This window comes from Gigantopelta aegis, chromosome 13, assembly GCF_016097555.1.
Source record: "Gigantopelta aegis isolate Gae_Host chromosome 13, Gae_host_genome, whole genome shotgun sequence".
In the NCBI taxonomy this organism is placed as follows: Eukaryota; Metazoa; Mollusca; class Gastropoda; order Neomphalida; family Peltospiridae; genus Gigantopelta; species Gigantopelta aegis.
In genome coordinates, this window is record NC_054711.1 from 31,951,709 (window position 1) to 31,964,249 (window position 12,541).

The following is a 12,541-nucleotide window of genomic DNA, read 5'->3' on the forward strand; positions in this document are numbered from 1 at the left end:
TAAGCACCAGGCCAGAGCTTGCCCTGGATATTGTAAAAAAAAACATCGAAAGCTATGACGCATGCCACAGCCTACGACGGTTATACGATATCGTAGCTCTAAGATAGGTTAAAAAATCTGGGACCCATCGTTAACGGCGCAAATCGTAGTTTCAGCCTGTGAAAATGGACACTAAGTTTGGTTAATGATATACAAAACCTGTAACACGTCTAGATAAAGTGAAACAAAGAGACTGTGGCGTTGAAATGGGGAAATACCCTCTAAAAATAGAACAGAGCTTGTATTCATAACAGTTACTTCTCAGAGGTATGTGCGTTTATTAGAATTATGGAAAATGCATTTCGTGGTATTTTCAAACACCAGAATGACCAGAAACACTCGGATGTATGGAAACGGATAGCCTAAACAATAAAATGTAAGTAGTGTCTAATTTCAGTTATTAAAAAAACCCCAGCTCTAACTGTGAAAAATATGCAGTAGTGTTTAAAAACTAGGGTCCGTCACTTTAAAGGCATACCGTCACAGATTTAAGGACCTCATTTCTCTAAAAATGGATAATAAATGATAATTACATTAATATTTGGAAACCAAAACTAGTTATCGCATCACCATAACTGAACCATGATGGAATAAAATCCATGTCAACCCGCTTGGCAATATTGGCTTTTGAAGTATAGACCATTGCCATAAAAAATATCATTAGTAAGTGGAGTATGGTGGTTACACAGATGTTTGAATAAAGTACATTTAGGGGAAAATCAAATTTATATTTGTTTAGGTAATACTTTGTTAGGCCATTTAACAAGTCAGTGGTCTGTGACAGTATGCCTTTAAAATAAATTTTATGTAATAAAAAGTGAATTCCATAAACTGCCTTCAATCACCGATTTCTTCATTAATTAAGGTCAATGATTGTGGTGTCAGAATTGTACTGAACTCAACTGAAAGTGCACCAGCCAAATTTGTAATTGTAAAAAAAGGATACGATTAAAAAAAAAAAACACACACAAAACCCCCCCATACATTTAACAGATTTTTTTGTAACTAGGTGTATTCTTGTAGGCAGGGCAGGATGTAGCCCACTGGTAAAGCGTTTGCTTGATACGCGGTTGATCTGGGATCGATCCCCGTCGGTGGGCCAATTGGGCTATTTCTCGCTCCAGCCAGTGCACCAGACTGGTATATCAAAGGCCATAGTATGTGCTATACTGTCAGTGGGATGGCGCATATAAAAGATCCCTTGCTGCTAATTGAAAAGAGTAATTCATGAAGTGGCAACAGCGGGTTTCCTCTCTCAGTATGGGTGGTCCTTAACCATACGTTCGACACCATATAACCGTAAATAAAATGTGCTGTTAAATAAAATATTTCCATCTTGTAGACAATATATAACCTACACATCGTATACAAGAAGTTTGTTTTGTTTAACGACACCACTAGAGCACATTGATTTGTTAATCATCAGCTATTGATCTCAAAGATGCATAATGAACACAATTTGTTTGTTTTTTTAAATATAAAGATTATTCCATGAATTAATTTTAAATTTTTTTATTTTATTTACCTGTACATTTTATTTATGGTTAAATCTCATTGGATATGCGACACTACGCAGGTGAAAAGAGGAAACCCGCTGTCACTCTATTTAACAGCAAAGGATATTTTATATACACCATCTCACAGACAGAATAGCACATACCACGGTCATTGTTTATCAGCTGTGGGGCACTGGGCGAGCCACAAAAAAAGCCTAATGGACCCACCGACGCGGTTTGATCTCAGATCAATCATACATCATGTGACAGCTTTAGATTACACAGTCAATTACACGATCACAAAAAAATCACAAAAAATTACACCCAAATAATTATAATTATATTTACCATTTTATAAATGTAAAATAACCAGTCTATTTTGTGTTGATAGATGTAGTATAACCAGTCTATTTTATGTTGCCACATTCAGTAAAACCAGTCTATTTTATGTTGACACATTCAGTAAAACCAGTCTATTTCGTGTTGACACATTCAGTATAACCAGTCTCTTTTGTGTCGATACATTCAATATAACCAGTCTCTTTTGTGTTGACACATTCAGTATAACCAGTCTATTGTGTTGACACATTTAGTATAACCAGTCTATTTTGTGTCGTCACATTCAGTATAACCAGTCTATTGTGTTGACACATTTAGTATAACCAGTCTATTTTGTGTCGTCACATTCAGTATAACCAATCTATTTTGTGTTGATAGATGTAGTATAATAAATATATTTTGTGTTGACAGATGTAATCTAACCAGTCTATTTTGTGTTGAAACATTGAGTATAACCAGTCGTGTTGACACATGCAGTGCAATATGTTGACAATTCTTTCAATTTTACAGATACAAGTAGAAACACTTAAAATACATGAAATAAATAGGTAAAATACACTGAACCAAAACTATTATATGCATTCATTAGAGTATGTGCATCAATTTTAGAAAGTGTCCACACAAAAAATTAATTAACTAGCAAAACTAAAGTGAAACATAAATTTCATTTCTGTTCATAATTTTAGTTCTTTTAATTATACTTCCTGGTAAAATTCATGACAGCTAAAAATAACACAAAGAAAGCAATGATCCTCACTCATTTCTTACAAAAATTGCAGCAAAGTGTTGAATTAGGAGATAATCATATGGAGTTCTTAGATTTGCGGGTGTTATTGTCCATTTAATCTCGCAAATATCATTTTTGACCGAAGGCATTAGCCTGAGGTTAAAAATGAAACATTTGCAGGCATCAAATAGACAATAACACCTGCAAATCTAAAAACTCCATATGGTTCTGTTGATTGTAAACTGAATCGTTTTCCTATGGAAAGAAAGTTCTGTATATATGGCATTTCTTGAGAAAAAAACCCTGGCTACAATCTAACTGTAGACCCGTAAAAATTCAACTTGGGTTGTTCCAATTACTAATGACATCACTTTCTATTAACGTCATTAGCTTTCCAGGTGTTATTTTTATTTGATCCCGGAAAAAGAATGCAATTAACCAATCGCAATACAGAACACACTCACCATCAGTTTACAATTTATAATATTGCTCTCAAATTTATATATATACGACCAAATATCTTTGGTTTAACAAGTACAAATATACAAACTTATTATTTTAAGTAGAATTTTATTAAGATACAAGCAGATATGGAGATATGGGGGGGGGGGGGGGGGGGGTTGCGGATGGCAGGCAGATACACAGCTTAAGATTTTCCCGTTTTAACCCTGTACATCCTTTTTGATTAATTTTGCCAAACTATTCGGTCACTATGCACCTGTATTTCCCCTGGAAGTAAAATTTTTATAATAAAGTCAGGAATGCAAGACATTAGCATTAAGATGTTTATTATCATATCAAATGTTGTCAAGGTCTGGGCTAGTGACAGAGATTTTCATATAATATATTCGTTTAAATTATATTAAGAAATCCCCTTAAAACAGGTGGCCGTTAAAATACAGGTTTGAGATCAGTATAGGGGTGTTTGAGACAGACTCCTCTTTATAGAGGTACTGCGCAAACATATTTGACTATATTATTAATACATGTATTTAAATTTAAAGACTTAACACACGAGAATAAAATTTGTATTTGCAACACATTTTATAAGACTGAGTCATGGAAAATATCTAACACAACACTAAGTTATAAATAAAATGCTAAACTTTCATCCAAATTGTTTTCAAAATGGGTGCAGGAATGAAAATTTATTTTATATTTTTAGAACATTGGAAATACTGCAGATTGAGAATCATGTATATTTGAAGGACAAGGGGAAAACATTATCCAAACCAGTGGCGGATCCAGAAAATCCATTTGAGGGAGGGGATTCTCCAATGTAAAAAAAAAAAAAAAAAAAAAAAAAATTGTTGCAAAATTTAGGGGGGCCTGGGTCCCCTTAGATCCGCCTCTGCAAACCCCCAATTAAAAAAATCCCTTCCAAAACTCTGGGCAGACGGTCATCTGTTGTTCAGGTGGGGATAAAATCTATAGTTTATCTAGTGATGGCTTAAAATATTGCCGATAAAACAGGAACCTATTCACAATCGGGGGGGGGGGGGGGGGGGGGGGGGCGGGCGCGCGTGGCAGCGGCAAAGAGATGATGATGTAGCACAGTGGTAAAAACGTTCTCTTGTTGTGCTGTCAGTCTAGGATCGATTCCTGTAGGTGGGCCTACTGGGCTATTTCACGTTCCAGTCAGTGCACCACGACTGGTATATCGAAGGCTGTGATATGTGTTATCGTGTCTATGGGATGGTGCATATATATTAATATAAAAGATCTCTCGCTACGCCGATTTTATTCCCAAAACATTTTTACTTTTCTTTGTTACGTCAAACCAAAGTGAAATTAAAACAGAGAACATATCTGTAGGAGGATGGGTCGGACTATAGGTGGCGTTACTGTTGGTTTGATTACTGTATGAATTCAGTCTCTGAAAATTATGAGAACGATCGTTTCGTTAGCGCATTGCTCTCGCAAATCTGATTTTGCATGAACTATTTTTTGTTTGCCATCAAATTTGTTTTAGATCACAATTTACTTGAATATAATGGGTTATGCAAAAAGAAAATGGGTTACCTGGATTTATTTCTGCATAACCGATAAATAGGTCACGCCGATTTTTTGAGATTCACCTTGACATTATTAAATCACTGATCTTCATTATCCACAGCGGGCCAAACAAAAAAAGCTATTGCTCAAATCTATTTTTAATATTTTACTTCAGAGACACAGTAAGAGAAAATAAACATAAAATGCTTCTCTAATTATTGATAGTACAATCGTTATTTTTCAATAGACTATGATAATTTTCACTAGCTCCTACCACAGTATGTGAGTTCAAGTCTCAACATCGGTGAGCTACTCCTCCTATACCACAGCCAGTAATTCCAAATTGGACAATAAGGCGCACTGACACAATGCAGGATTATATAAAGCGTATCGCACACACCTGCCTCGGAATTTATTAAAAAAAAAAAAATTGCAGGCATACATACACAATCATTATTTAAATATACTAGACATCCACAATCACAACCGGGTTACAGACTGGAAGAAAAACTGAAAATCTCCATCTCTGCCGATCCAATGTTTTTTTTTTCTCCTTTTCCCCCGGACACCCAACAAAACTGTGTACGGAAACAAATCTGCCAGAAACTGAAAATCTCCATTCTTTGCTGATCCAATTCTTTTTTTTTCCTCCTTTTTCTAACACACCGAAAACTTGACAATACAAAGTGCGTGACATTTTTTTTTTTCTGCCAGAAATTGAAAAATCTCCATTCTCTGTTAATCCAATGTTTTTCGTTTTTTACCCTCCTTTTTTTTTCAAACACCAAAACTTGACATAAAAAGTGTGTGCAATTTTGTTTTTCTCCGCCAGGCATTCCTATTGAAATCACATTACCACGAAAAGGCCCACATAGAACCAACATGCACAAAAAAAAAAAAAAAAAAAAAAAAAAAAACCCCACCCCAAAAAACACTTGTCACAAAAATCCCCCCACCCCCCCTTCTTCCCCGTCGAGTTATGTGGCGTATCGCTTGGTCCACTGCCGCGCGACACGATCGTGTTCTTCGCGGTTGGTCGTGTACTGCTGGGCAATACTGCCGACCAGTGGGTCGTTGGGGTTACAGTCTGTGAGGAGTGAACATACGGAGAGAAGCACTTTCGAAATCGTCAGGGCAGGGCTCCAATTGTCCTTCAGAATGTCCAGGCAGATTGTACCCTGGCTGTTGATGTTACAGTGGTAAATCCGGGTACGGAATATCACCTGGAAGGGAAAAAAAACAAACAAATAAATAAATAAATAAATATAAATTATATGGTATAGTTCAAGACCCTTCTAAAAAACCACTTCAAGAACATGTGGAGGCAGCGTCTGCAGATAGGGCCTGAGGGCCTGAAGGGAATGGCATCTACCAGCTGAACAGGTCACAACAGGTCACCATCTTCAGGCTAAGAACAGGACACTGTCAGCTCCTCTCGCATCTATTCAGGCTGAAAATCTCTCACACGGACGAGTGCCCATGTGGCACTGTTCCACAAACACTAGCCCACATTCTCCAGTCCTGTCCCAACTTCGACACTCTGCTACAGCAAACGTGGCCCAGTGCAGTGGACCTATGGGAGAAGCTGTGGGGACCGGCGACGTCGCTAAGACTGACTGCGGACTTCGTCCACAATACCGGACTACCCATCTAACATGGCCGGGATCGCAGGAGATATGGTTAAAGTAAATATGACTGCAAAATATCATCTGAAGGAAAAACAAAAATATATATACAGTAGAATTTCACTGGCTCGAACACGGTCGGTGCATCAAAGTCTGTTCGACTCATCGCGTGGTTCGACCATGCATTCGGCAGTCGTTGGGTGCATCTGTAACACAAAAATCAATCGATCAACCTTGCATATCTCTGTAAAACCAGCTTGGGCGAGATAGTCCAATTGACTCATGAGTTGATTGGCATTACATTTATCTGACAATTACTGCATTACAATTGTCTGTACTTGAAAGATAATTACCGACAGGTGCTAAATAAACAACACGATAAGCGTGACAGGGTCGATGACCCCCCCCCCCCACCCCCCCAAAAAACAACACGCTAAGCTTGACAGGGTCGATGAAATATTCCTACATAAATTATTGTTTTCTATTTCTTCAGATAGACTTAGCAGTTCAAGCTAAATATGTTTAATTTAACAATTCGGACCAATAAACTGGTCTGAGAAAAAGCTAGTGTTTGTCCCAGGGGTATTCGACCAATCAGCACCAAAATAAAAGGGTTTAATAGAGAAAAATTGGGACTTTGTTCTTGGTTTGAGAATACAGGTAGGTTTGACAATTGGGCGTTCGAGCCAATGACATTCTATTGTGTGTGTGTGTGTGTGTGTGTGTGTGTGTGTGTTTATCTATATATATATAAAATATAAGTGGTACAGTGGTAACTCTGGGTACGGAATATCACCTGGAACGGAAAACCCCCAAATCAAAAACGTGTAAATAATAAAAATTATACGGTACAGTAAATATGACTACAAAATATCACCTGAAGAAAAAAACAAAGAAAAGTGAATGGTACAGTAAAATTAAAGTTTGTTTTATTTAACGACGCACTCAACACATTTTATTTAAGGTTATATGGTGTTGGACATATGGTTAAGGATCACACAGATATTGAGAGAGGAAACCCGCTGTCACCACTTCATGGGCTACTCTTTTCGATTAGCAGCAAGGGATCTTTTATATGCACCATTCCACAGACAGGATAACACATATTACAGCCTTCGATATACCAGTCATGGTGCACTGGCTGGAATGAGAAATTCCAAACATGGGATGCGATAATAAAGGTAATCTAAAAAACCACCTAATTTTAGACACCATCATAAATGCGAAACAAGTTGTCAAGTAGGACCAGCATGTGTGCGTAGCCAGAGTTCCACGAGTAAAAATAATCTGACCCCGATAGCTCTAATTGGTCAATATGCCACGGTGTACATCTATCATGTTCGTGTCACATGGTCTGCGATTTTCTAACAAACGTATTGAAACAAACAAAAATTAATAGTAGGCTATGATCATTGATTACTGTCACTATATTTTGTACATATATTATATAAGTAAAATATGTCACTTCATTAACCTCTGGCTGAAATACAAATATTTATTTGATTTTGTTTAAAGAGAAAAAAAGAGAAAAATAATAGACATAAAAAAATATATATTTCTCTTTTTTTTAACGAGACCTAGGCCTATTGCTACATACCTATTATAAAAAAAATTCCTACGTTTTATTATTCCGTCTACTTTTGAATTGTCTTTGTCAAAATTTCATTTCTTTAATTAAAGAAAGTAGAAAGCTACATGCTTGTGATTTTCATGACCTCACGTAAGCTTTGTAGGCTAACAGTTATGAACTAATCGAGACAATTTTATTGACTTTGCTGATTTCATTTGTGAAGGCTACAAAAGCCACAATTTAATTTGAATCCTGTTTTTTTTCTTAACTATCAGCTGTTGTGATCTATTACCTTACAAAAGTGAAATGTTTTTAATTAATAATATATTAAATAGGCAAGAGAGTTTTGATTGAATTGGTACGTTTTTGAAGATGTCTATTAAACCAGTGTTTTCCGATTTGCATAGCAAAGATAAGTACCAGTCATATATTAAAAACTTGCATGGACACTACTAGTACTGTTGTCACTTCTTTCTTCTGGTATTAACGAACAAGTCTTTCTATCAGCTACATATGTTAATTAGTGGCAATTGATATACAAACTTATTTTATGTGCACTGTTTATTAAGTGTAACTTGTGTTATTTTTCACTCGCCAGACTGAAATTACGTGCGCTGTACAAGCGCGATCGCACTTAAAATTGTGCACCTTAAAAGACAAGGTCTGCCACGGCCTTTGATATACCAGTCGCGGTGCACTGGCTGAAGTGAGAAATAGCCCAATGGGCCCACTGACAGGGATCGATCCCAGACCGACTGCGCATCAAGCGAACACTTTACCACTGGGCTTTTGGATGCCAAACATTTGGTAATTCCGACTCATCAGGGGAAACCCACTACATTTTTTCATAATGCTGCAAGGGATCTTTTATATGTACTCTCTCACAAACAGGAAAGCAAATACCACGGCCTTTGTCCAGTTGTGGTGCACTGGATGGAATGAGAGAAAAATCTATGTAAGTGGTACAGTGATAAATACGGGTACGGAATATCACCTAAAAAAGTGTCTGTGTGTGTGTGTGTGTGTGTGTGTGTGTGTGTTTGAAACTTAATTGGATATAAACACGAAAATAAGTTGAAATGAATGAAAATACTTTTAACATTATGCAGTTTACAGAGAACTTACATATAGTAGAAGATTGCAGTAACTAACTTATTGTTGTTTGCTATCCTTTTGGTTTAATCAATAGCATATATGTAACCATTGTTGTGAGTTCAGTTAATCACAGACGAAATAACTGCACAAATGTTGTTGACAACAGCCTGTTGTACGTCTCTTTAAATTTAGTGTTATGAAATATTAGTGTCTTGTAAGCCTCACTAAAAGCACTACATTTTATCCTCGCTAACATTTATGGTATCACCATTAAAGGCTCAGACCCTAGTTTCATCGCGTAAAAATGGACACTAAGTTTAGTTAATCTACAAACCTGCAACACCACTTTAACAAAGAGAAGCTAAAGTGTGTGATGTTTAAACCTGGGTTTCTAGAACTGTCATAAAAATCCACTAGCCCTGGGATCAGATTATCTTTTTTTTTACTAGCTATGATTAAAATTTCACTAGCCCTATTTTAAAAAAAGAAAATTTTACTATCAGGAATAATTTGATATGTCACCTAAAGAAGGAGATAGAGCTTAAAAAACCCTTAAATGGGGGGTGGGGAAGATATTTGTAATTACAATACAGATTTAAATGCAGCATTTGACAACTTTTTTTCACCAGCCATTGGGCAAAGCGATAGTAGTTATTTACTAGCCCTACACTGAATATCACTAGCCATGGGAGTGGGGCTACCATAATCTAGAAGCCCTGTTTAAACAGGGAAATGCCGTCGAACATAATATAGTTTGGCATCATCTATTTTTTGTTCGCGTGAAATTTAGATCACCATTTACTTGAATATAACGAGTTATGCAAAAAGAAAATGGGTTATTTGGATTTGTTTCTACGTAACACATAAATGGGAGCCCCATAGGGCAGTGAAGTTTAAAATCGACTAACTGGAATATGCCGGTTTGTTTTTGCTTCTTCTTATTTTAGTTCATTAACCCCAGAAAGAAATACGGTAATGTCAGGGTTGGTGGCCCTAATATCACTACCATACAGTCATGTAATAAGCTAACATAAACATAATAACATAACTGATTACAATAGATTACAGTGAATAACAATACATGTACTTGTAGATGGTTCAAGAAACAATAATGACGCTCAAACATAATATGAATACACATGGGCCAATATAGCCGCTGGAAGGCCGTTACAACTCCCCTCAGACCGTAACAAGGCCAATATGAAAACAGACAGAAGGTAAGAGTTAGTCTCATTAACCATTACTTGTTAGATGACCAGGCGGTTTCAGAAACTAGAGTCGGTCACTTTAATGATCTCTACATGCAACCTGTCAGTTTGCCAAGTATTCAACATCGAGGCCTTGACCTCTGACATCCATTGTACAAGTTGTATATGCACAACTGATGCAGACATCTACGCTGTGAACAGATGTACTTGTAAACACAAAAGGGTTAATGCTGTCATTGCTCTCACAGTTACAGAACCCCTGTGGGTGTTATATCATCCATCATACATGATTCAGATCACACAGTGGGGACAATGAAAACTAACACCAACAAATGAAGACTGAAGGTTATATGTTGTACTATACCAAATAAAATCCCAAAAGCAACAATGTTAACATATGCCACTATAGCACATTAATAATGATTTATTATTAGTCGTCAGCTATCGGATGTCAAACATTTGGTCATATTAAATTGTAGTGAGTCAGTCATCAGGAAAAACCTGCTATACTTTTTTTATTAATAGCAAGGGATCTTTTATATGCAATTTTCCAGACAGGAAAGCACATACCACAGCTTTTGTCCAGTTGTGGTGCACTGGTTGGAATGAGAAAAACCCCAATCAGTTGAATGGATCCACCGAGGTGGTTTGATCCTGCGACACAAGCACCTCAAACGAGCTCTCAACCGACTGAGCTAAATCCTACCTCGCAATAATATTAACTGCTGATGAAGTATTGTGGACATTCAGAAATGCATTTCAGTTATTTTGATCTAATCAGAAGATTTCATCTATTCCACTAGTTTTGCACTTGCAGCCCAATGGCAAAACGCTCACTCGATATGAGGTCGGTCCAGGATTGATCCCTGTCGGTGGACCCATTGGGCTTTTTTTTCTTTTCTAGCCAGCACTCCACTACAGCTATATCAAAGGCTGTGGTATGTGCTATCCTGTCTGTGGGGATGGTGTATATATTGCTACAAATGGACTATATGTCATAATTATCAAATGTTTAACATTCAATGCCCGATGATTAATAAAACAATGTGCTCTAGTGGTGTTTTTTTTGTGCTGAAATATTTCAAGGTCAGCATCAATGAATTGAACTTGGTTGTGATTATTTTGGCCACAGTGTTTTTTATTGCCTTGCCCTTGATGCCAGGTCACTGTGTTGTTATACAAAGTTAGTTTTTTTGTTCAACGACATCACTGCATCAAGTGAGCGCTTTTACCACTGGGCTATGTCCAGGCCGTGTTGCTGTTATACAAGTGACACCATATTTCAGTTAGCAGTCCTAATGCCTGAGCACCACCTTGTGATGTTATTACACAAGTGGTACTATACCACTTTCACAGTTGTTATCAGTTAGCAGTCCTAATGCCTGAGCACCACCTTGTGATGTTATTACACAAGTGGTACTATACCACTTTCACAGTTGTCATCAGTTAGCAGTCCTAATGCCTGAGCACCACCTTGTGATGTTATTACACAAGTGGTACTATACCACTTTCACAGTTGTCATCAGTTAGCAGTCCTAATGCCTGAGCACCACCTTGTGATGTTATTACACAAGTGGTACTATACCACTTTCACAGTTGTTATCAGTTAGCAGTCCTAATGCCTGAGCACCACCTTGTGATGTTATTACACAAGTGGTACTATACCACTTTCACAGTTGTTATCAGTTAGCAGTCCTAATGCCTGAGCACCACCGTGTGATGTTATTACACAAGTGGTACTATACCACTTTCACAGTTGTTATCAGTTAGCAGTCCTAATGCCTGAGCTCCACCTTGTGATGTTATTACACAAGTGGTACTATACCACTTTCACAGTTGTTATCAGTTAGCAGTCCTAATGCCTGAGCACCACCTTGTGATGTTATTACACAAGTGGTACTATACCACTTTCACAGTTGTTATCAGTTAGCAGTCCTAATGCCTGAGCACCACCTTGTGATGTTATTACACAAGTGGTACTATACCACTTTCACAGTTGTTATCAGTTAGCAGTCCTAATGCCTGAGCACCACCTTGTGATGTTATTACACAAGTGGTACTATACCACTTTCACAGTTGTTATCAGTTAGCAGTCCTAATGCCTGAGCACCACCTTGTGATGTTATCACACAAGTGGTACTATACCACTTTCACAGTTGTTATCAGTTAGCACTACATACAACAAGTAACTTCAAACCAATGGCTTATTTAAATACTACAGAAGTCAGCCTACTTTACTTGATATCACCAAAGAAAGATTTCAACACGCATACCAGAATTGAGTAGTATTGTATTTTTTTAATGAGGAACCGTTTTCTAAACCAGACTATATTAAGCTGCTACAGCAAGTAACGACATGACAAATCGCGGTGTTCTGTTGTTACCACTGAACAACATCCTGTCTGGATTTCCGAGGGTCAGTGGTTATTAAAATTGGTATCAGGAAA

At 37.2% G+C, this 12,541-nt stretch overlaps 1 protein-coding gene across 4 annotated transcripts in view; it reads right to left on the reverse strand.

The window, feature by feature from the left end:
- Nucleotides 1–1,248: 1,248 nt before the first annotated feature.
- The window catches only part of LOC121387464 (ubiquitin-conjugating enzyme E2 E1-like), a 44,813-nt gene continuing 33,520 nt past the window's right edge, over nt 1,249–12,541 (reverse strand). For all 4 annotated transcript variants that reach the window (XM_041518589.1, XM_041518588.1, XM_041518587.1 and 1 more), the window contains exon 5: nt 1,249–5,819. In XM_041518589.1, coding sequence (XP_041374523.1) covers nt 5,574–5,819 — 246 coding nt within the window. In that variant the 3' untranslated portion in view covers nt 1,249–5,573. The remainder of the gene's footprint in view (nt 5,820–12,541) is intronic.